Source organism: Psammomys obesus, unplaced genomic scaffold (assembly GCF_907164565.1).
Source record: "Psammomys obesus unplaced genomic scaffold, mPsaObe1.curated_primary_1811, whole genome shotgun sequence".
Lineage (NCBI taxonomy): Eukaryota > Metazoa > Chordata > Mammalia > Rodentia > Muridae > Psammomys > Psammomys obesus.
Window position 1 is genome coordinate 24,587,854 of NW_026592510.1, and position 23,287 is coordinate 24,611,140.

The 23,287-nt window shown below is 46.3% G+C and overlaps 1 protein-coding gene across 3 annotated transcripts; it reads left to right on the forward strand.

The window, feature by feature from the left end:
- The first annotated feature begins 678 nt into the window (after positions 1-678).
- Positions 679-17,954, forward strand: Ms4a18 (membrane spanning 4-domains A18). 3 transcript variants are annotated; one of them, XM_055613990.1, is made up of 7 exons: positions 679-748; positions 4,971-5,438; positions 7,293-7,406; positions 10,108-10,164; positions 12,319-12,426; positions 14,237-14,362; positions 17,595-17,954. In XM_055613990.1, the coding sequence occupies exons 2-7, from the start codon at positions 4,983-4,985 to the stop codon at positions 17,766-17,768; spliced, it is 1,035 nt and encodes a 344-aa protein (XP_055469965.1). In that variant the 5' UTR covers positions 679-748; positions 4,971-4,982; the 3' UTR covers positions 17,769-17,954. The 3 variants fall into 3 exon arrangements, with proteins under 3 accessions (XP_055469965.1, XP_055469966.1, XP_055469967.1); XM_055613991.1 differs by having other exon boundaries at positions 4,974-5,438; XM_055613992.1 differs by lacking the exon at positions 12,319-12,426.
- The last annotated feature ends 5,333 nt before the right edge of the window (positions 17,955-23,287 follow it).

Consider the following 23,287-nt stretch of genomic DNA (forward strand, 5'->3'; position numbering starts at 1 on the left):
AACTCCTAAAGATCCCTGGTTCCTCACCCCCAATGGCTGGTCTTGGGAAAGATGAGTGGTGTTATTAAATCTAGTGAGCTACAACCTATAATATCTTTTAGTCTAACTCACACAGACCACCCAAGGCAAGGCCAGATAACTCCTCTAAATTGCTATGAAAAAGGGGCCATCCCTGTCAGGGGTACAACATATTTTCTCTCGCCTCTTTCCCCTCTCCTTCTCTCTCTTCCTCTCCACCCCGTCTTTCTCTCCTTCCCCTCATCCTCTACCTTTCCCTCCATGTTTCTGTCCATAGTGTATATTCTTTGTTAGAATGTTTATATCCGTTCTGGTCTGGTGAACATGCCTACACACACACACCATGCCTTGAACTCACAGCTGCTGGCATAACATAGATCTGTTTGTTCGTTTATTCAATAGGAGCGCCATTCATGCTGGTTTAGGCCCAATCCTGATAACTTCATTTTAATTTAATTCCTTTTTATAAGGTCTCCAAATGCAACCACATTCTGACATTCTGCAGGTGATGCTTTCTCAAAGGCAGACACTGGAAGAAATGCTCCCTCCGAATCTTGTTCTAGACAAGGCCATTCTCGGAGTGAAAATTGTGAGCATTCAAGTGAAACTTCAAGGAGGACTTTGGAACTTGAAAGAGAAACCGAGTATTTCTTCCCTTGTGAGAACTTTCTAAAGCAGTTTCAGAAACTGTGAGAGCTTAAAGAAGGAGACAGGCTTGCCAGGACTCAAGGTAAGACTTCTGGGGATTCCTGTACAGAGTCTTAACTGAACTTGGACCCTATCAAGAGGGCCCCAAGACATGGACAAGTCCTGGGAAGGTCCTCTGGGAGCTGCAGGAGTCAGGGGTCCCCTATGGACAGTGCACTGAAGCATGGTGGGAGCTCACAACACCCCATCCTTGGAGACTATTGCTCAGCCACCTGGCAGGCAATAGTTTTACTAATTAGTAAATTATTAAATAATTATTAAATTAGTATAGTTTTAATAATTAGTAAATGTTGAGTTTGAACGCTTTCTTTATTGGTGGCAAGAGTCAGGACAGACTCTTGGAACTATTTCTCCCTCTGCCTAAGCAAAGCCGCCCCAGGATAGAAAGCTGGACACCCAGGTGTCCACTCCCTGAGTCCATCTGGTAAATGCATTGTGGCCTGTTTTGTTTTGGACCTCCGCCAAGAATCGGTGGGCAAGAACAACCTCCTTTGTTCCTGTCAGGTCCTCTGGAGCCCAGCCCACGGCTCAGCTGCCTGTGTCAATCACCATGTCTGTGATGGTGTTGCTCTCAAACAACAAGGAACCTTGTCTGAGAAAAGCGGGAAAGACAGAACTAACCCATTTTCCAAAGGCATAAAAGGGAGGGAATAGCATTCAGCGTAGCATTTCCTTTGAAAGTGAGAGACAGACAAACGTTTCATCCAAACCATTTGGATCTTAGTTTCCGCTACAGTTCCATTAGTTAAACATCTGCCTAGAATGCAAAGAGCCCTGGGTTTGACACACGCACATGCTCAGCTCCACATAAACTAGGCACGGTGGTACATGACCGTGATCCCAACACTCGGGAGGTGGAGGAAGGAGAATCCTTAGCTATATAACAAGTTCAAGGATAGCCTGGGCTATGTGAGACCCTGTCTCAAAAATAAACCTCGGCTCAGCTTCAGCATTTCCTGTGTGACTCTACTCAAATTAGCTATCCTCTCTGACCCTCGGTCGTTATAGTGCATGGCTGGAGGAATTGCTTCATGTCCGTAGGTCTGTGGGGCGTAAACAAACATGGTTGCTGTAGTTGCTGCAACTCCTACAGCGCAGGCACAGCATTCCTCTATAGAAGTTAAAACACAGTGACACGTTAAGAAGCTTGCTTTCTAAGTCCACGCCTGTGAGCTGTGCAACTAGCCATCTCCCCTCAGAGCCTTGGTCCCCGAGAGGCTTAGTAAAGACATGGGGAAGTGTGGAAATAATGAGGCATTATGGGGTTCCTTGGCTGCCAGTGTCACACTGATGACAGGTGTTGGACCAATGTTGACAGCTGTTTCTCTTTTCTCATTAAATTTTTATTTTTATATTAATTACAGTTTATTCACTTTGTATCCCAGCTGTATCCACCACCCTTCTCCCCTCCCAATCCCACTCTCTGTCCCTCCTTCCCTCATCTCCTCCCATCCCCCTCTGCAAGTCCACTAATAGGGGAGGTCCTCCTCCCCTTCCATCTGACCCTAGCTTATCTGGTCTCTTCAGAACTGGCTGCACTGTCCTCCTCTGTGGAAGGCTGCTCCCCCATCAGGGGGAGGCAGTCAAAGAGCCCACCACTGAGTTCATGTCAGAGACGGTCCCTGTTCCCCTTACTAGGGCACCCTCTTGGATACTGAGCTGCCATGGGCTACATCTGTGCAGGGGTCTAGGTTATCTCTATGCATCGTCCTTGGTTGGAGTATCAGTCTCAGAAAAGGCTCCTGGGCCCAGATATTTTGGTTCTGTTCCTCTCCTTGTGGAGCTCCTGTCCCCTCCAGGACTTACTATCTTCTCCTTCTTTCCTAAGATGCCCTGCACTCTGCCCAAAGTTTGTTTATGAGTCTCAGTATCTGCTTTGATACACTGACAGCTGTTTCTCCTGTTCACTGCTTATTTAGGTGCTGAGGATTGCACCCAGGGCCTCCTGTGCCCTGAGCAGTACTCTACCACCGAGCTGCAGCTCCAGGCCTTTTGACTTTCACTTAATTTTAATTTTGAGACAAAGTTTTATTAAGTGCCCCAAGTTGTCTTGGAATTGCTCTGGAATATAAGTAAGTTACTGAATTTGCAATCCTCCTGCCTCAGACTCCTGAGGAGGTAGTATTGTGGGCCTGTACAGCCCCTACCTGACAGGAGTTTTGCTGCTGTTATTGTCTTCCTTGGTTTAGCTTCATGACAAGGTTTCCTGTATCCTAGGTTGGCCTCAATATCACCATGTAGCAGAGGATGACCTTGAACTTCTGGATCTCCTGATTTCTCCTCCAAACTGCTGGGTCCCTGAGCATGTGCTCCCCCTCCCAGTTTATTTGGTGCTGGGGATAGAACCCTGGATTTTGTGCATGAGGCAAACACTTTACCCACCAAGCTACGCCCCTAGTCATGCCATTTGTTATAGAAGAGAAAAATTACAAAAAGCCTCAGAAACCAGCGTCCTCTGGAAAAAAGGAAATGCTGGGTATTTTCTGAAGTGCTGTGTCTTCATCTGTTTGGATTCAGGGAGAAGGAAGCAAAGCCACCAAGTAAAAGCAGGGTGGGGAGTCTTTCTGCGCTACTGGGTGTCTCAGACTCTGCCAGCATCAGAGTCACCTAGGAGGCACATTAGAAGGCAAACTAAGTCTGGAGAGTGAGCTGAGATTTTACCACCTGATACCCACACTGCTGACCACACTTTAAGATCCACTTGACTTTAGTGTTGGAACTAAAACAGTTTAGAGTCTGAGGAGGCAGGGCTCGGAGAATAAATAGCCTTTCTGCTACAGATGGCTAACACAATTCAACAAAGGGTGAGCTAAGAGTGCTTTCCTGTCCTGGAGGTGAAGTCTCCAAGGACGGTGTTGTCTGTCCACTTTCACAGACAGGAAACAGACTAGCGCTCTTGTACCTGTGGGTCATAAAGGCAGAAACTGTGGAACAAAGCCAGACCTGTCTGACCTCTGGACCCTGGTGCTGCCTTGCCTGTGGCTTATCTGGGTGATTAGTAGTGAACAGCACCAGTCCATCAGCCAACACTAGAGTCAAGTTGCTATCAGCCTTTCAGACTATTTTTCTCATTCTGGCACCTGCTGGCATCAGAGAGCGCCGGAATGGTTTTACTTTGCATTTGTCGTCTTGATGGGCATAATGCTAGAACCCAGGTCACATTGTTTTGTGTCATAGTATCTGACATCCTGTCAGTAAGGGGTATACAATTTATGTGCAATTAGATTAAACAGAAGGGAGTATTAGCAGGTGAGGTTTTATTTTCCCTCATCTGAATGGAAAATATTTCTACCTATGTCTTTAATGTGCTGAGGAGGCTGCCTGCCTGCTCCCCTGCCTCCTTCCTGCATAAGAAAATTAAAACTCCTCCAGATCTATCTTATCAGAAGTCAAGTTGGGACCACAGTCACATTCTTCTCTTCCAGCAGCCTCAATCCCTGAAGATGGAAACCATGTGTGGTTAAGGGTTATGCCATCCCCAGACTCTGTAGTACCCTAGAAATAGCACTTGAAATATAGATGAATGGGAGCTGGGTGTGCTGGGGCATGCCTTTAATCCAAGAGGCAGAAGTAAGAAGAGCTCTGTGAGTTTGAGGCCAGCATTGTTTACAAAGAGTCCAGGACAGCCAGTGCTACACACCAAGAAACCCTGTCTCAAAAAGAAGAAGAAAAAGAAGAGGAGGAGGAAGAAGAAGAGGAAGAAGAAGTAAGAGAAAGAAAGAAAGAAAGAAAGAAAGAAAGAAAGAAAGAAAGAAAGAAAGAAAGAAAGAAAGAAAGAGAAAAATGGAGGAAAGGAAGGAAGGAAGGGAGGGAGGGAGGGAGGGAGGGAGGAAGGAAGGAAGGAAAGAAGGAAGAAAAATGGATGGATGGAAGCCAACCAAGTACTCATGTAGTTCAATCCCCAGCACCCACATGGGAGCTCACAACCATCTTAATTCCTATTTCAGGAATCTAACACCCGTAGCCTCTTTAGACACCAGGCACATACATAGTGTACAGACATACATGAAGGCAAAACACCCATAAACATAAAAAACAAAATTATATAATTTTAAGAGACCTAGTTTTTCAAGTAGTTCCAGTTCATTTGAATATTGTATTCCCAAAAACAACAGGGACTTCAAGGAAACGAAGACGCTTTTCTTGTGTGGTAGGCTTGTATTTCAGTGAAGGCAATGATAGACATAAGGAGCCAGAAGGATCGTTGGTTTTTCAATGGAAATTGTATCTTGTGTGTTTTGCAGCAGCTGTGAATCATGAGCAAACAGGAGAATGTATCAGTTACTGTCCCAGGTAATGTTCATGTCCCCCAGCCTTCATTTGCCATGGTCTCTGGAAGCCAGGAGAAGCCTTTGGAAAAGACCACGTATCCGACCTCAGCAACCGTGCTCCGGTACAACCCAGGAAGTGCAAACCTACAGAGCCCACACATTGTGATCCAGAATCCAGCTGGAATGCCGGGCCTGCAGGCTCAGCCCGCTGGGCTCCAGTATCCAGCCGGGATGGCTGGTGTGCAGACTCCACCAGGAGGGACCCAGTACTCACCAGAAATAACAAGTGTCCAGGTCCTGCCTGGAAACCCTGAGAATCCCCTGAACACTGTCCCCGGGCAGACACAGACCTCAAGCCATCCCCAGTGGAACCTGTCCTTTGTGACCTTTCCTGAATTTAATCCCAAGAAATTCATAAATGAAGAGGTCAGAACATTAGGGGTGAGTATGATGTCATCTCTTCAGCTTTGTAAGCCTGTCTCTGGTGCCTTAGATGGGGTCATGGGAAAAAGGAGGATTGCAGCTTCTAAAGGCCAGGGCTAGGATAATCCCACAAATGGCAGGACCATCCTGCCTTCCTCGGCCTCCCAGTTCACTCCATAGGCTTTGGGGAGGCTTAAAAATTGACCAGCTGTCCTAGCTATCAGTGACAGGTCCAGCAGCAGTTTCAATAGAGACTACTGACCAAGGCAGTTGCTACCTTTCTATCATATGAACTAGTAAGTTCCTCTATATCTTACTAGCTCCCTCTTCTACCAAGGGTATTCCTGCCTCTCTCCTGAATCCCCTAGTTTCATTTAGCTCCTTGAAGAGCTCAACTGCATTCGATTTTTTGAGGCAGAAACAAGATCAGTCCTATGCTCCACTAGATGCTAGCCAACTCCTTGTAAGATGACTGGCTAGAAGGATGATTGATTCATAGCAAGTTCTGCATCTCCACAAACTCACTCACTGAGCATGAAGCACACTCGGCAATGAGGAGATAGAAGTTAGGAGATGATCGAGACATAGTCCTCAAAGACCAGGCAGGATTGGGGAGGGGCATATTTACTTCCTAACAGCTGTTGTAACTGCACTGTCTAGCAATCACCACGATATATGTGTGTGTGTATGTATATATACATATATACATATATATATATATGACACACACGTGTATATAGAGATATGTGTGTGTATATATACATACATACAGCTTTGGTGCCCAAAGAGTGCAAAAGGCCCAGCTTCCTTTGAGAGGTTGTAACCCTCCTAGAAGACAAAGGCAGGTCCAGGAATGAGACAGACTCAATGAAATCCTACTGTGGTGGGGATGTGGCTAGCTTATGCCCTATAAGGTTTCATAGGTCAGAAGCTTTGTCTCCAGTAGGCAAGGTTGGGAGGTGCCAGAGAGTCTCTAAGAGGTAGGGCCTACACAGAGATATTTAGGTCATTGGTCTTAGAAGAAATTGGTATGTCCTTGTGGAAGCTCTTAATAGTTCTTACCAGAGCAAGACTGGCCTCCCTCAACCCCTCAGGCTTTCTGTCTTACTATATAATCTTTCCCTCTTGCATGTGCTCCCACCATGATACTATTTACCACACAGTGACAAAGCCAGGGGAACCCTCACCAGAGCCAGCCTAAACTGACAGTTCCAAAACTGTGAGCTCAATAGACACTCTTCTTTTCTTCCAAATTACCCAGCATTTGGTACTTCATAATAGCAACAGGAAATGAGCTCCTATATACCCCAACCTCTCATTCCTTGTCTATCTTCAGAAATAGATAAGTAGATTGGGCGGGGACAGAGCCTTGTTTGCACCCCAAATTTATCAGAGCCACCTCTTAGACCAAAGTCTGTAAAACTGTATCAGGAATCCAAATGCTGATCCCAAGGACCAAGGAAGACTATAATTGTATGTGGTCAGGTAAACGGAGGTGATGTTACAGAAGCCTTGTAATTCTGTATTGTGCTTTTTATCCTATTAATTAGTACTGATGAATTAATCTGTTAATTCTGGTGGCCAACTATTTGAAAACATTTGGGAATCCAAGTTGAAAAAGAAAACTGCTCTGAATAGTCTTACCCTTTTTGTTATTCAGAGGACACATTGGTAACACTTGTGGCACTTTAAAACACACCTGGAACAGACCCCGCCCAGAGGCTGGTCTAGTCTAGATGTTGGTCTGGGTGAACCCTGATACCACTCACACCTCAAGTGGCTCTAGAGCACAGCCAGGGTGACAAAGTGCAGCTCAGCAGCCCACAGCCCAGCTCTGCTCTCTCACCAGTTTTCTCTCTGCTCTCCCCACAGGCCATCCAGATCCTCATTGGCCTGTTCCATATATTCTCTGCAGTCAACCCTCAGCTATACAAGACTCCTACAGTGCTGGGGTTATCAGCGTACCTGATCTGGGGAGGACTGTCTGTGAGTACAAGGGCATGTGGTCTCCTACGTCATCGGAGGAAAACTGGGGGGAACGAGGTGAAATAACCCTTGGACCCCGCTCCTAGTCTTATAACCCTTACAGCTTAGAAGTCTGCAGGACACTGCTGAGGGCTGAAGTGCTCAGACACCCCTGCCCTGACAGCATCACCTCCTGACTATAAGCAGCTTTTAGCTGCAAGCATCCATTACCATATTACTACCAGAGGTTTTAGGGTCAGAGCCCGGGCTATGCAGCATGAGCAACTTAGGCTCCAATACCGACCCTTAATAGGCCAACTGACAAAACAGGTCATAGCAAAAGAGAAAAGAAAAATTATTTATTCACTGTGACCAGAGTGAGAAGAGGAGCAAATAAAGAGACCCAGAGCCACCTCCCCCCATATCCACCTTCGGGGTTTAGGATTGAATAGTGGGTAAGGAGCACACATAGTTAAGCCGTCACAGTCAAGGTGTGGTCCTATCAGTCACTGGCCCATCATTGTCTCAGCTCCAGTCTGTCCTGCGAAGTGAGCTGACAAGTTGGCAGAGCTGTGTGAAATCTCGTAGGAGGCAAGTTCTTCCTCTGGCCGATACCAAGCTTCAGCCTTTCTCTCCCTCCAGCACAGGACTTCCTGGGCAATTTTAATCCCGCGGTGTACATTGTTTTAGTACACTCATATATGGAAATCCGAGTCCACAGAGTTTTATGCTGTACACCGTGTTTACCTCCCACTCATGAAAGCAACTGCAAACTTTTCAAGAGTTAATTGAGGAAGTCGTCCACCCATTTGGTGATAGGAAATCGGCCGTTGCAGGAAACAGCCCTGATCAAGGCCTTCACCTACCGGGTAGAGATCCCACCACCAGCAGGTGGCAAACATTTGCAAGCACAGCTCTGCAGATATGAAAGCCAAGGGACTAGAAGGAGCAAGGTTCTTTCAGACGGACAGACACAATCTCTCGAGGGGTTTAACTTGAGAGCTAGGATGCACGTCACTCAGGGTCACTCAAAACTTCCACGCGTCAGTGCCTCCTTACCTGGAAATTTTGAATGAAATTCACAGGCAACAAAGGATGAGTTTAAGAGGAGTTTTAGTATAGAAAGATTTTTAAAAAGCACAGAGAAAACAGAGCCTTCAAACGTGGGTTGCCAGAAAAAGTGAGGGGTACTTCCAAAAACAGGAAAAGCCCAGGGGGCTGCTTGTGTGGGGGCTTCTCATACGGCAGAAACTGGGTGAAGACTGAGATCCTGCCTACTGAGATGGGCTATTGAGGGACAGGCTAGCTGGGATCTTGGGATATTTTTCTGACACAGCCAGGCAGCTATGTCACTTGAACGCTCACCCCCACATGAATGAGGACGCTTAAAAAAACTACGTCTCCTCGGCTACTTGCAAAACTTGCAGACTACTCCAATAAAGAGTTTCTTCACCCTCTGCATCACAACCCCAGCTAAACAACTGACCTCTGCACATTGATCTTTTATCTGGTGAAATAACTATGCTTCCTTATTAATTCTGGTGACTTTCGGATCTGCTAGAATTTCTGTGTAGGCTCTGATATCATCTACCAAAAACTCACCGCTAAACCATATAGTTTTATTTCATTCTCTTGTCGTATCACATTGGTTTGGTGTCCGCTCCTGAGCTACTGGGTTTTAGCTAAGTTTTAGGTTTCAGTCTCCAAAACTAAATGATCTAGGGGGAACTTATTATTTAAAGTTTCAGATCATCCAGTTCAAAGCTCCCTTCTGACTGTACAAAGGCAGTACACTTTGCCATTTAGAAGTATTTTATCTCAGTGATCCTTAAAAGAAAGAAATATAGGACTGGGGATATGGTTCAGAGGTCAAGTATTCACCCAGCACATACAAGGCCCTGGGCTTGATCCCCAAAATAAAGTAATGTAAGTAGGAACTATTGTTACTACAATGGTCGTTCTACAGATGAGATGGAAACAGCTTCCACAGTAATTCAGAGATCAACTGTGTGAAAACAAGGATTTTGTTAGGGCTATCAGGCTGGTCTAGGAGCTCAGCAAGATGAATTAGTAGCAGATATGAAACAGAAGTCCCAATTTTCTCTCTCCTAGCCTCAGTACTATGACAAGCATGCTACCCTGCCCCTAACTCCCCAGGGTAAGATCATAGTCAAGTATTAGACAGTGTCGGCAGTGAATGAGTTTGGACAATAGCGTGGCCCGCCATGCACTTGAGGACACCTAATCAGATAGTGGTGATAATGAATGACTAAGAGAAGTGGTTCTCAACATAGGTGACATGACCCCTTGTGGAGGAGAGGGGAGATTGAACAACCATTTAATGAGGGGGTCACCTAAGACCATCAAAAAACATGCCAGGTTTTCCAGTCTAGATATAACACACTTTGGTCTTTACCAGATATTTACATTATGATTCATAACAGCAGCAAAATTAGTTATAAAGTAGCAATGTAATAATTTTATGGTGGAGGTCACCACAAAATGAGGAACTGTATTAAAGGGTTACAGCATTACGAACATTGAGAACCACTCACTTAGGGCAACCTACATGACCTGGGGCATCTGAGTGCCACAACACTTAGTACTTAAAGTCTGGTGCAATGATAATGTCGAGAGGAAGCACACCGATTTACAAGATCTTTGAGAAACAAGACATTTGGAATTTAAAGATACATTCTCTTTTTTTTTTATGTCTATGTAGTTTATCACCTCTGGATCCCTCTCGGTCTGTGCTGAAAAATCTGCCAACAGTTGCATGGTAAGTCGCTATGCCATTTCTCTGATGACCTATGAGTCTTAAAATTGCACTTCTTCCCACACTTGGGCAAGGAGGTCTCACAGTAACCCTGTGGTCTGGCCCTAGGCTCAGGATATTTACCCACTATACTCCACCGGATCCACACAACCCCATGATGTTTTGTTCTCCCGTGTTGTAGAGGAGAAACTGAGGCACAGCATTTTGGGGTAGAGACCCAAAGACCACTCAGCACTACCAAGGTCCAAGTTGACCGTCTGTATTAAGCCAGCAGTTCTTCCTGGAAAGCAGCACTTCTCGAAGATCAGCCAAAGCACCTCTTACAGAAAGCTTTTAACTGCAAACACAGAAAACTACATCCAGGCTGGCAGTTGCAGAGGGAAGTAGAGCAAGCAAGCAGTTTAACAAAAGCCAAAGACATGCAGTTAGGTAGGCATTTTGACCTTGAGTTTCTAGAACAGGGTTTCCCAAGGGACTTTTCGTGGTGTGATAGAAAAGGGGGAGGGTCAGTTTCAGGTTAAATTAAAAATGCTTCCAGCTCAGACAAGATGGAAGAAACTTTGTCTTGTCTCTTGTCCCAAGAGAAAGCTCAATCTTTGTCACAAATCACACAGTGAGTATGTGACAGAGCTGGGATTTGAGTCCAGAATTCTCTGGTTCCAAACTATGTAATAGCCTACTGCATTTGCCTCTGCTACATAATGAATCCTGTCTCAAACAAACAAACAAAAAGGACTTAGCAAATTGAAAAAGTCATGAAAATTTGGTGTGCACTAACCTGAGGGTATTCTGCATTAAATAAAAAGCCAGGCCTGGGGTAGATGAAGATGAGTGTGTATTTCAGCCATCTCCCTGAGATATTTCCTACTTTTTTCATTAGCTGGACCAAAACAAGCATGCCTGGAGCAATTGTAGCCCTAACCATAAGGAATAGGTCCCTCAGTCCTCTTTATCTTTGGAGTGGTATTCCTCATCTCAAAAGCCAGAGAAGAGTCTGGTCATCTTTTGACACGTTCTGCAACCTTAAAGAGCCTCAGCACAAACACAGAGCTGGTCCCAGGCCCTTCTTTCCCTTACTTTCTTTACATGGCATTTGTCTCTTAGAGAAAGTGGTAAATGAATGGCAGGTTATTCACTAAAGCATTTCCCAATTCCTAATCCTCAGTCTGCAAGGCAAATTTCTGTTACCTAAATCTGCCTTACAAAAGGAGAACCCACTTGGCTCCCAATATCAATTCATCTCATACATCCCAACTAAGGGATGTATGCCTACACCCTCAGGGAAGCCCAATGTCCTTGCCAAGCATCCTGCTCAAATGTCTGGTTTTTTTTGTTTGTTTGGTTAGTTGGGTGGGTGGGTGGTTTGGTTTGGTTTGGTTTGGTTTGGTTTGGTTTGGTTTGGTTTGGTTTGGTTTGAGACAGGTTTTCTTTGCACAGCTGTCCTGGAACTTCTCTGTCGACCATGCTGGCTCAGAGATCTGCTTCCCTCTGCCTCCCAAGTGCTGGGATTAAAGGCATGCACCACCACCACCGTGCTTGGATATCTGACTTCTAACTGAAATCTCTCCTTCAATTTCTATGTCTGGCAACTGTGCCAGACTCAGGCCAAATATGACAAGTTGACCTTGGAGTCTTCCCCAGAATCCGATTAAAGGAAGCAGCTTGCGCAGAGGCAGGTGGGGCAGGTGGTAAACAATTGAAGGGTGTTGACATCTCACCATGATGAAGCAGATCCTGCACATCTGAAAGTCTTCCCCCAGCCAAGTTTGCCAAGCCAGGCTCCAGCCCTTGGCTTACCCTCAGAATCCTTGTCTTTCTTATGCTCTCTTCTCAGGAAGAGGTTGGTGACTCTGATCCTTTCTTCTGCAGAGCAGGCCAGCACCTCCACCCTGCCTCCACCCCTGCCTTCCAAGTCTTACACTGCCTTCCCTGGCTGCTTAGCCAGGTGTTAATATTCTTCCAATGGGGGTCCCTGCCCTGAAGGAACAGGGTACCGACAATCACTGTCTCACTATCCTCAGGGTAAACTAGTAGGCTTCTGCTCCAACCAGTTTGACCCTCTCTCTCCTTGCTGCCCTGTTCTCTTTTATTCCTGAGTCTTCCCAAACCCTGAGCTTTGATCTTTGTTCACCATTCCCCTCCCTCCATGTCCTTTAGGTGAATGGCAGCGTTGGCATGAATGTCGTCAGTTCCATCCTCTCCATGTTTGGGATCGTCATTATCATTATAGATCTGTGTATTTCCTTATCCAGTGATCCTACTGTGGTGAGCATTACAACTGACTGGTTCCGATGCTTCTTCAGGACCAGGAGAGCTTACACAATTGCTCCTTGAGCAGGAAGGAAGTGCAACAGAATTCCATCTTAATATCCATAAATTGATATAACTTCCACGAAAACCTTGCAACTTCTAAGACAACCACAGTATTCCTCATATCACAATGAGGACTCTAAGATTAAGAGGCAAATGGTCCAGGGGTGGAGATATGGCTACTGGTCTCAAGCTGCAACCTGGTCTCCTTCAGGACCAATGAAGTAGAACAAGGAAGCCTGGCAGAGCAGGGGTGAGGACTGTCCTCAAAGGGAGAGCTTTCCTGTTAGGCCCCACAAGAATCCTAATCCAGCTGACAGAATTTAGCCCTGACAGGACATGGCAGAAAACCAGGCAAGGCTGTTGGCCTCTGGAATCCAGCCCTGGCCAACAGGATGAACTGACAAAGAGTGAGACTATGGTCATGGGAAATTAAGACTGATGTTATCTATTAGTCTGGAGAGAGGCTGTTTGACAACAGGCACCTCTGTGGTCAAAGAGCGTGCCAGCGTCCCTAGTGTCGTGTAGAACAAACGCTTAGGAATCCAGTAGGCTTGAGGCCAACCCCTAGAGTCCCATCTTCTGCTGAAAAGGAAAAGTGGACTGGGCCACAGCCAAGGCACACTGGGCTCAGTCCTGCCCTCAGAGCTCTGATTCAGACAAGACCACAGGGATCAAGCAAACAAAGACAAGCAGAAGTCAGACAGAACTGGTGGTCTTGACACCTCATTGGTACAGCCCCAACTCACAGGCCCTCATATAGGTTCACAGTCAGGGCACATCAGTTAGGGCTATCACAAAAACAAAAACAAAATTGCTTTGTTTTTAAATGAGTAGTTCTTGTGGAGAGAGAAAGTAAGCATGACCTCAGGGCAAGGAATCTGAAGTACCAACCCTACTAGTCATCAGTGGAAGACTGCTCCAGGAAGGATTGTTTGAGCTTCAGGCTTGTGGTACGAACAGCTGTTACAGTCCAGAGTTTGCTCAAGAAAACACCCCAGACTCAAACAGTGTGCAAACAGCAAAGAGCGTTTTATCCTGCAGAAATCCGGTGCGCTGGGGTCCCTGCCTATGCAAAGCAAAACGGTGAAGAACCCCAAATGAAAGAAAATCACAGGTTTCTTTTATAAGTGCTCAGGGAAAATTTCAGTGTGGGTTAGGTAATCTAAAGTATGATTGGAGCATTCAAATTTAATAGCATGGGGGAAAAAAAAACACAGGCAACTTTGAGGTGGTCAGCAAACTTTTGTGTTGGTTGTGAGTTAAACAACCTTATCTTTCCTGACAAATGGTCCAGCAGAGGGTCTGGCAGAAAGCCAGGTGGCCTCTGACTGGCTGCACATTTTCTGTGTTTTTTCCAGTAAATGTTAACTCACTTCAGAGAAATGGAAACTTAGGCCTGCTCCTTTTGACAGTGAATTGAGGCCTGTCATGGAGTAAGTCCAGATTCTATGTTAGATTCTAGTGGGGTCTCAAGTGGGGCTTTCATTTTAATTGGGGTCTCACACAGAAAAGTGGGCTCCAGAGGCCATAAAAGTCCATAATAAAGAAAAGCAGTTCCTGTCAGGTGGAAGCCGGGGTGTACTGAGAGGATATGGCAAAGGTGCATAAAGCTACCAGTAGCATCTACACCAAGACACCACACACAGACGCTGTGTCGGTCTTCCAGATGAGGGATATGGCGTTTGCTTTTGGAGAGCTAATGTAGACTGTCATCCAGTCAACCCTGAAGACTGAAATGCCCTCATTTCCTGTCCGCCTCTAGGGAGAAGTGAGAATCTCTATGAAGGCAATCTCTGGCGGTCTCCTACCCTTTGTCCTCCTGGAATTCATCCTCACCTGTCTGGTCTCACATTTCGGGTGTCAGGCTGTCTGCTGGACCCATTTTGAGGTAAGTATTGGGCTTTATTCCAGGAATCAGAGCCTGCTCTGGGAAGAGTTAGCAAAAGGTGACTGGAGTTCCAGAGAAGTGGGGACTGAGGGAGTATGTCAGACCTATCGATATATGTTGCTACATAATACACTAGCCCTAAACCAAGTGCAGAAAGCATTTATAACAGAAAGCATTTACTTCAATGGTTCTCAGCCTGGGGGGGGTCACATGTCAGATATCCTGCATGTCAGGTATTTATATTACTGTAGCAAAATCACACTTAAGAAGTAACAGTGAAAATAATTTCATGGTTAGGAGCCACCCCGACATGGGGAACTGTATCAAAGTGTTGCAGTATTAGGAAGGTTGAGAACCACTGATTTACTTGGTTCTTGGTTCTGGGCAACATCCCTTTGTACTGTGATACATGCCTTCCTCCTTCATTGTTCTCAGACGGCCTTGCTCTTTAGTCTTCAGCCAGATGGGCTTCAGGAAAGCTGGTACCCAGTGGTCTCGGTGGGCGAGTTCATTTCTGCTCCTGTGTTATCTCGTCCTCCAGAATGCCTGCCTGAGTTTCTTCACAAGGCAGCTGGATTCTCAGCAAGACATATATTCCCTCACAGACAAGCACTCTAGTCCTTGCTTTTTCCCTGAATGTTGGTTTCCTACGGCCAGAGTCACCCACATGGCCAAACTGAGAACCTGTGAGCAGAGGAACAGCTCCGGCTCTGGGGAGAAAAGCTACGAAGTCACCTAAGAGGCATGAATAGGATTTGTGGTTGTGGTTGTGGTTGTGGTTGTGGTTGTTGTTTTCCAATCAAATTACTAACACTTCTAAAAGAAACAAACCATGTTTGTCCCCAGTCCAGGATTCCAAGTATTCTATCCAATTCTGTCACCTTGCTGGAAGTCCAGGGTCCAGTTTAGAATATGAATCTTCTTGACACACCAACCTAGAAACTAAAAACAACTTTGGGGCTGAGAATGTAGGCTGAGAGCTTGGTTGACATACAGGAAATCATGATTTTGATCTCTAGCACTGTATAAACCAGGCATGGTGGTACATGCCTATAATCCCAGAACTTGGGAGGTAGAGGCAGGAGAATCAGATATTCAAGGTCATCCTTGGCTGCTTGCTGAGAGAGTGTATCAGATATATTGACATATGTTGCTACATATGTTGACATATGTTGCTACATATGTCAATATATAACCTGGACTACATGAGACTCTGTCTCAAAAAATGACATTAATAATAAAAACAAATTATATTAATATACCCAACAGAGTCTAGTGAGACAAGAACCAGATAACTCAAATGTACTCTCCCATTCAACAAAAAGAGACTAAGACATTTTCTGACTCAGGACGGTAACTGCTCCATAAAATTCTAAAATCCTATGGAGCAGTCTGAAGGTACGGTCAGTTCAGTGATTAAGAGCATTGGCTGCTCTTCTGCAGGACCCAGGTTCAATTCCCAGCACCCACATGGTGCAGGCAGCTCACCATGCAACTGTCTACACCTTCAGTCCCATGGGATCTGATGCCTTTTTCTGCCCTCTGCAGGCACTGGGCAGGCATGTGGTGTACAATCATACATGCAGGCAAAACACCCATTTCCACAAAATAATTTTTTTTAATTTATCCTAAGGATCAATATTGCCCACACGGTGGCAAAGAACATTCTTTGGTTAGGAATAAGTTCAGCTCTGAGGAAGGGCCTGCCAGTGCTTCCTACTGCTTCCTGGATGGTCCTCCCCCATCCGCTGTTCTCTTGGGTCTTGCCCTCTAATCTCTTGGTTCTACCATCAGCAATCACTTTCTCCTGAGAGCCCACCTTTTCCATCTTAGGGAAGATGGGCAATCCTCTAAGCAATTTTGTACTTTGAGCCATCTCAGTACACATTTGGTGGTTCTTTGGCAAAGACAAGTCCCTCAGAATCTCTGGAGACATTTATATACCAGATTAGGGATTTTGCAATTTGACAAAAGCCTCATAAAGTTGTGTCCTAGATGAACCTCTCTCTAAATCTACCAGCACCTATTTTGAGATAAGGCCTCTCTGGGACCAAGGCCATAAGATTGTTTAGAAGCTTTTCAGTGTAGCCAAGGGGCCTCGTTAAAGACTACAGACTAAAGATTTTACAGTTAGTCAGTAAAATGCTGGCTGTACAAGCAGGAGGACCTGAGTTCAGATCCCCAGCACTCACATCAAAGGACAGATTCTGCAGCATGCATCTGTAACCCCAGCCCTGGTGGGGGGCAGGGCAGGTAGGGCAAAGACAGGCAGATGGAGCTCACTGGCCAGCCAATCTAGCCAATCAGTAGGCTCCAGGTTCAGTGAGAGACCCTGCCTCAAAAAACTACAGTGGAGGAATGAAGAGATGCTTCGAACAGCACTGGCTGTTCTTCCAAAGGTCCCGAGTTCAAATCCCAGCAACCACATGGTGGCTCACAACCATCTATAGTGAGATCTAGTCCCCTCTTCTGGTGCTTAGACACACACGCAGACAGAATCCTGTATAAATAATAAATAAATAAAATATTTAATTAATAAATAAAGTGGAGAGCAGTGGGGAAAGACACACCAAGTCAACCTCCGTACCCATGCACACACACATTCACACATACCCCCATGCACTTGTGCACACACACTTTTTTTTTTTTTAATACATACACACAGTCTTACTTAGCATAGGGTTGGATAGACACCGCCTTTTCTGTGCAGATCTATCCCTAGTTTGTTGTTAATCCTAATACTTACTTTGAATATCATGTATCGACTGATAACCTTAGAAACACAAGCCCACGATGTAATGGCTCACACAATAGGCATTTAACACATGACCCAGAGGGGACTTGCAGACATTTCTAATCTGCTGGGATTGCCAAGTCCACAGCTGGTTGCTGTGATACCCAACGGTTGGGTGGTCTTGGATAGATGCATACATGTGTGTGGCCATTGGCAAATTGGCTGTGAACACGAAAACTGGGCTACTTATCTCACTAGTCATCAGGTCAATCCAGACTGCTTTCTGTTCCGACGAGCACCAAGAAAGATCAAGTCCCAGGAGGCAACAGCTTCACGGGTCTCTGCTTATGACATTGCGATAATTGTCTTCTTAGCCAAGGAAAGTCATGTGGCCAAGGGCCAGCATCCATGAGAGATGCTGGAAAGAGGAAGGGAAAGATGGTATAGCCTTTCTACACTACAGATGACACTGATGGCTTCCTGTCCTTTGTCTTTCAGAACATGACAACGATCTCTTCTATGTTCGGTGGCAACACAGTCAACACGACCGCTGGACTTGTCATCACCACCAGCCCAGACAATGCCACCAACATCCCAGTCCAGCCCACTCTCCCCAGTCATGTTCCCCCTGAACACACATACCAAACTGTCACTGATCCTCCCCAGAAATAGCTGGAATAGCAGAATGCCCATCTCAAGGACAAGGAAGCCCTGCTTTAGCTTTGCTTCTCCAGGAAACACCTGTGACCTTGACCCTGGCATTACTGCTAGGCCAAGATAAACATCCATTTTCCCGCATACTTTCCTTTGGTTTGTTACTAATGTGCTTTTTTAAATTCATAAATGTTTTCCCTCTGACTCTAGGTGTCTTTTAACTTTAACAAACTGCATGCAGGGTTGTGTTTTTTGTTGTGTCTCTCCAGTTGGATGCTTAGTGTTAAGGAGTCAATCTGGCCAACTGTCTGTTCAGCCTCTAATGGAACCTCCCAACTCTAATCCTGAAAGTAACTCCCAGCCCTCATGGAATGTGAGCAGCAGCCCAAAAAGTATAAACTGCCCAACCCTGGTGTGTGTACCCAGAACTCCTGGGTGTGACTGAGACAGCAAATGGACACCAGCCTGCCTGGTGGAACTGTAAGAAGCAAGCCCAAGAGAGCGAGCTGTCTGGGTTGGGCAGTGGTGGAGATGCCAACTGCAAACCCTCTGCTACTTCATAAAGGGGCACCTGCTTCAACTGCACAAAAGAGTTCAATGGACTGAGAGGACCTTTCAGCCATAGTTCTCCCTCATCGTTCCCCACGCCCCTCTTCTGCTTTCCCAGAGTCCTTACGAAGGGCAGCGTGGACAAGTGATAGGACCCGTGCTCCTGGTACCATTCAGCAGCATGACCATGGCTCCTTCCCATCCCCAAGGCTGCCTCCAACTGAAGACTCGACAAGGACAAAAGAGCCTTGCTTTCCCTAGTGTGACCTTTGCTCCTGATACTGCTTCATTAAGTGCCCGTGTTCAAGCATACTTTTTTTAATTTCATGTGTGTGTGCCTATGTGTTTAATGTGCATGCAGGTACATATTGGTGCAAGGCTATGCGTGAGTGTGTTAGTACATGTGAGTCCATGCATACAGTGGACAAATTCAGGTGCTGTTTCTTGGGCATTCTCTTCAACCACCTCTTCCCCCTTGAGAAAGAGACTTTTTATTGGCATAGAAATTATCGAATAAACTAGGCTCTCAATCCAGTGAGACCTAGGAATCTGACTGTCACAGGCTCTAGGCCCAGAATAACAAGCATGTGCCATCATGTCTGACTTTATTTATTTATTTTTTTAATTTTTCAAGACAAAATTTTTCTGTGTAGCCTTGGCTGTCCTGGAACTCACTCTGTAGACCAGGCTTATAGAACTTACAGAGATCCTCCTGCTTCTGCCTCCCAAGTTCTGGAATCAAAGGTGTGTGCCACTACTGTCCAGCTCTGACCTTTTTTTAACATGGACTCTAGGGATCAAACTCAGGTCTTTGTGTTTGCAAAGCAAGCACTTTGCCAGCTACCTCTTCAGCCCCTCAAACATCTCTTTTTCACCTGCAATAAGGAAGGGTGGGAAGAGGAAAAAAAAAAAAAAGAGTAAAGGGTCAAAAACTTTCATATTGCGGCATCCACTAGCCTGAAGCTTCCCACAGTCACAATTCTGATTACACATTGTATAACCAGTAACCACAGGGCCCTGCAATTGCCATAGACTTGGAGAGGGGCATAGGAAGAAATGAGGGAGGGAGGAAGGAAGGGGAAGATTGGGAGGGGAGGAAGGAGGGGGCTACAGCTGGGATACAAAGTGAATAAATTGTAATAAATAATAATAATTAATTTAAAATGGTTTAAAAAAAGAATGGGGTTCTTAGCTGGGTGTGGTGGGGCACACCTTTAATCCCAGCACTCAGGAGGCAGAGGCAAGAGTACTTCTGTGAGTCTGAGGCCAGCCTGGTCCACAAATCAGGTTCCAGGACAGCAAAGGCTGTTACACAGAGAAATCCTGTCTCAAAAACAAACAAACAAAAAAAGGAATGGGGCTCTTCAGCTCTTCAGTCTATTCAAATGCATTCTAATGCCATAGTCACAGTGCTAGGGCATAAAAGACAGTGGGCAGCCAGCATGTGAACCATGCCTTTGCTTCACTGTTCAGAGCCTGAATGCCCAACAGTATAGACAGATCTGCTCTGTCCATCTCTCACAAGAGGAAACTGTGAAGATGCTGTCTCATTCTGTTACTGTGATAAACACCACGGTCAAGACAACTTGGGAGAGGAATGGGTTTGTTTCAGCTTACAGCTTCTGGGTCATGGTCCATCCCTGAGAGAAATCAGGGCAGGAATCTGGAGACGGGAGCCATGCAATAATGCTCTTTCCTGGCTTATTTCATAGCTCATACATGCTTAGCTTTCTTTCTTTATTGGGTGAAGGGAGGGGTGTCAAGACAGATTTTCTCTATGTAGCCCAGGCTGGCTTTGAACTCCCAGAGATCCGCCTGCCTCTACTGGGATTAAAGGTGTGCATCACCACTGCTTGGAACTTCCTTCTTAGGAAATGTCACTGCCCATACGAACTGGACCCTCCTGTATCAATTAAGGCAGTCAGTCTCTCAGGAACATGTCCACATTCTAACCTGATGATGAAGGCAGTTCTCAAGTGAGACTCTATTTTCAGGTAATTCTAAGCTATTTAAGTTGACAGTCTATAACAGGCCCCCAGACCTTAGAACCACTTATACCATGATGAAAGTACAATTCAGGCCTTGAATCCCTGCACACAAGCAACACCTGGCAAAACTTGAATGAAAACCTAACCCACCAAAGTCTAGAGTTCTAGGAAAGGCCCTAAATGTACTGATCTACTAATCTTGCTTTTTTTTGTTGTTTGTTTTGGCTTCTGTAGTTCTACTTCTGGCTAACTGTTCTTGTTAACCCAGGAGTATCAACATAGTGTTTGTGCTTAAAACCTCACCCTGAGAAAGGCTCAGGGGTGCTCTCAGGTTCTGAACACTCGGTGTAGTCACTAGCTGGCTATAAAGGCTTAAATCCTTGTCTGAGTCGTCTTTGCAGTTAATGCTAACTGGGACAAGATCCCTTCTTTCAACTACAGTCACTAAGTAGCTAGAAAATAGACTTTCCCAACACCAGAGCCACACACTAGCTCCTTCTACCACACAATAGCTTGTCCTGTTGTCCTTTCTCCCTAAAGTGTCTGCCCCAGGGCAGGATAAGGTAATGCACACTAGCTGAAGAGTTGTCCCTGTGTTTTGGGCTGGTTCCTCAGAGCGTGTGGCATAGGAATCTTCTGAGGGAAAACCCATTACCGTTCCACCACTAAGATAAATCGAGAGGTCCAGAACCAAAGCACTTGACTCAAGACTTCCTCCCTTCCTCTTTGTCCCCTCTCCTCAGGACCTGTGTCCCAAGCTGCTCCTCTGCTCAAAGTTCTCATGCAGAACATGCAAGGAAGGAAAGAAGGTGTGGCCACATCTACCTGGGATGTGCTGGGTGCTGGACAGGAGAGTAGAAGCATTTATCCACTCCTGTACCCAACAACTGCACACCTACTATGTGCCTGGTGCTAGCCGTGAGGGTACAACTGGCAGTGGAAATAAACGAGCAAGTCTAAAGTGTGGGCCGGGCATTAGTACTTTAGCTTTTAGATCATGAGGTGGACAGAGTCAGGGGAGCAGCGCAGGGCAAGCACAGGGCAGGTAGGAAGGGACCTCTCACGGATGAGGACAAGCAGGATGAGAGCTCCCGCATGTTGTAGTAGCCAGTCTGCTATGTAGTATTTCCCAGCAAAGCATTAATTAACCCAAAATACAGACAGAATTGACAGATTTGGCCATCTCCAAAGAAAAAAAAAGCAAGGGCAAGAATCATACAGCAGGAGGGAGAGCTGGCCATACTGGGTTCGTGGGCTACGTGAAGCTGCAGGGGGAGGTGGGGCTGGGTGCTGGGCTTTCAGACTAGACCCTCCCAAGCCTCCGGCTTCTCCTCTTTTTTTGTCTGGTTGAGGTAGAGGTAGTTTCAGAGAGAGATAAGTCAAGCCCTCATGTTTCCCAGGCTGGCCTCAAACTCCTTTGTAGCTGAGGATGAATGACCTTAAACTCCCGATCCTCCTGCCTCCATCTCCTAAGTGCTGGTGTGACAGAGTTGTACCACTGTACCTGACTCCCTTCCTCTTCTGAAATGTCAGTGTCCTGTAGGGGAAAAGGAAGCACGTGTCTTCTTTCCCCTCTGAAGCTTCCAGAATCCTTTCAGTCAGCAGACAGTAGACAGACTGACAGGAGAAAAGAGATTTAAATGTATTAGGCGCCTGCCACAGAATCTCACAAATTCCTGGGGAGAAGAGCCAGATGGGCACGGCTTACACAGTGTCCGGTACTGCAGAAAGAATGAAGCAGCTGAGGCTTGGAGGGAAGGGATAGCAATGGGCTGAGGAGGCTGAAGGGAGCAGGGCAGGGTGGACATAGGTCTCAAGGCAGGGACAAGGATACTTTCTCTGTGGTAGTAAAAGTTGCAGGCAGTGGTGTGCGGCAGCCTGTGATGTGGGCCTTCGGTCTCGTGTGACACTAACGACCCCCTGCTCGATGAGATGGAGGCATACTCACCGCAACAACACGGCCTGCTGGAGAATCTCTTTAGGTAATGAACTACAAGAGCGCCCCGAGGAGCAAGCCGTAAAGAGGAGGAGGAGGAGGGTGAGGGAGCAAGACAGGAGAGCTTAAGGTCAGAGACCCTAGTTCACACCAATAAGCTGTGCTCTGAGGTATCTGTTTCCTAAGCCCCAAACAATGCCTATGGCTGCTGGTACAGGAGATGATCAGGCTACCCCAAAGATTATCGCAGGAGATTTGGACAAGGAGAAAGAGGCATCAAGAATAACATGAGAAGCCAGTGGCCAGAGACTGGAAACCTCCCTACAAGGGCTATAGGTAAGGGAAAAAAGTAGCACAACATACAGATGACAGAGGTGGGGAAAGGCAGGTTCTAAGCAAGTGACCTACAAAGGGCCCCGATAGTGGAACTGCTCCAGACGTCCATTCTACTTCTCAAGAGCCGTTCTCTTCCTTAAGAACTATCTCTGTTTCTACATCACTCTCCATGTGTGGTCCACCTCCTTACTCAGGAGCATAGTCTAGACATCTTAGCATGTGTCTCAAAGCTACGCCTGTAACAAAGAGTCAGACCCTCTGGTATATCACAGAAAGCCTTCATTTTGTTCCCCGTCCGAGGTTGCCTGGGCAGGTCCGGTCTGACCTGGGGTTGGCAGAGCTGGCACATGAGGTTGTGCTCAGTGGAAAGCTGGTTCCGAGGCCTTGCTGACCATGGCTGTGGGGGGGGGGGCTCACCCAGCACAATTGGATTATGTCATGTGTTTCATCCTCCAGCGGGGAAGCCACGTGTGTTCTGTGATAAATGCAGAGCTCACAGAGAGTACAGCAGGGGAAATCTGCTGTATCTCGGGTTAGATCACTTCCTGTCAGCATAGGAAGTCACGGGGCAGCCGTTTTGAGGAAATCAACTCCGACCCTCTCTGCAAGTGCGGACATACAGATACCTGGGAACCAAGGCCATGTTTACATTCAACCTGGCACCCTGATCTGTATCCCACAGTTGGCTGAGAGCTGGCCCAGGCCTGCCCCCAGGGTGTCTAAACCTA

Excerpts from the sequence above, each read along its gene's own strand:
- Ms4a18 (XM_055613990.1), top strand. The coding sequence starts at position 4,983 with ATGAGCAAACAGGAGAATGTATCAGTTACTGTCCCAGGTAATGTTCAT. Across the intron at positions 10,165-12,318 it reads AATCTGCCAACAGTTGCATG|GTGAATGGCAGCGTTGGCAT; the intron begins GTAAGTCGCTAT and ends CATGTCCTTTAG. Across the intron at positions 12,427-14,236 it reads TATCCAGTGATCCTACTGTG|GGAGAAGTGAGAATCTCTAT; the intron begins GTGAGCATTACA and ends GTCCGCCTCTAG.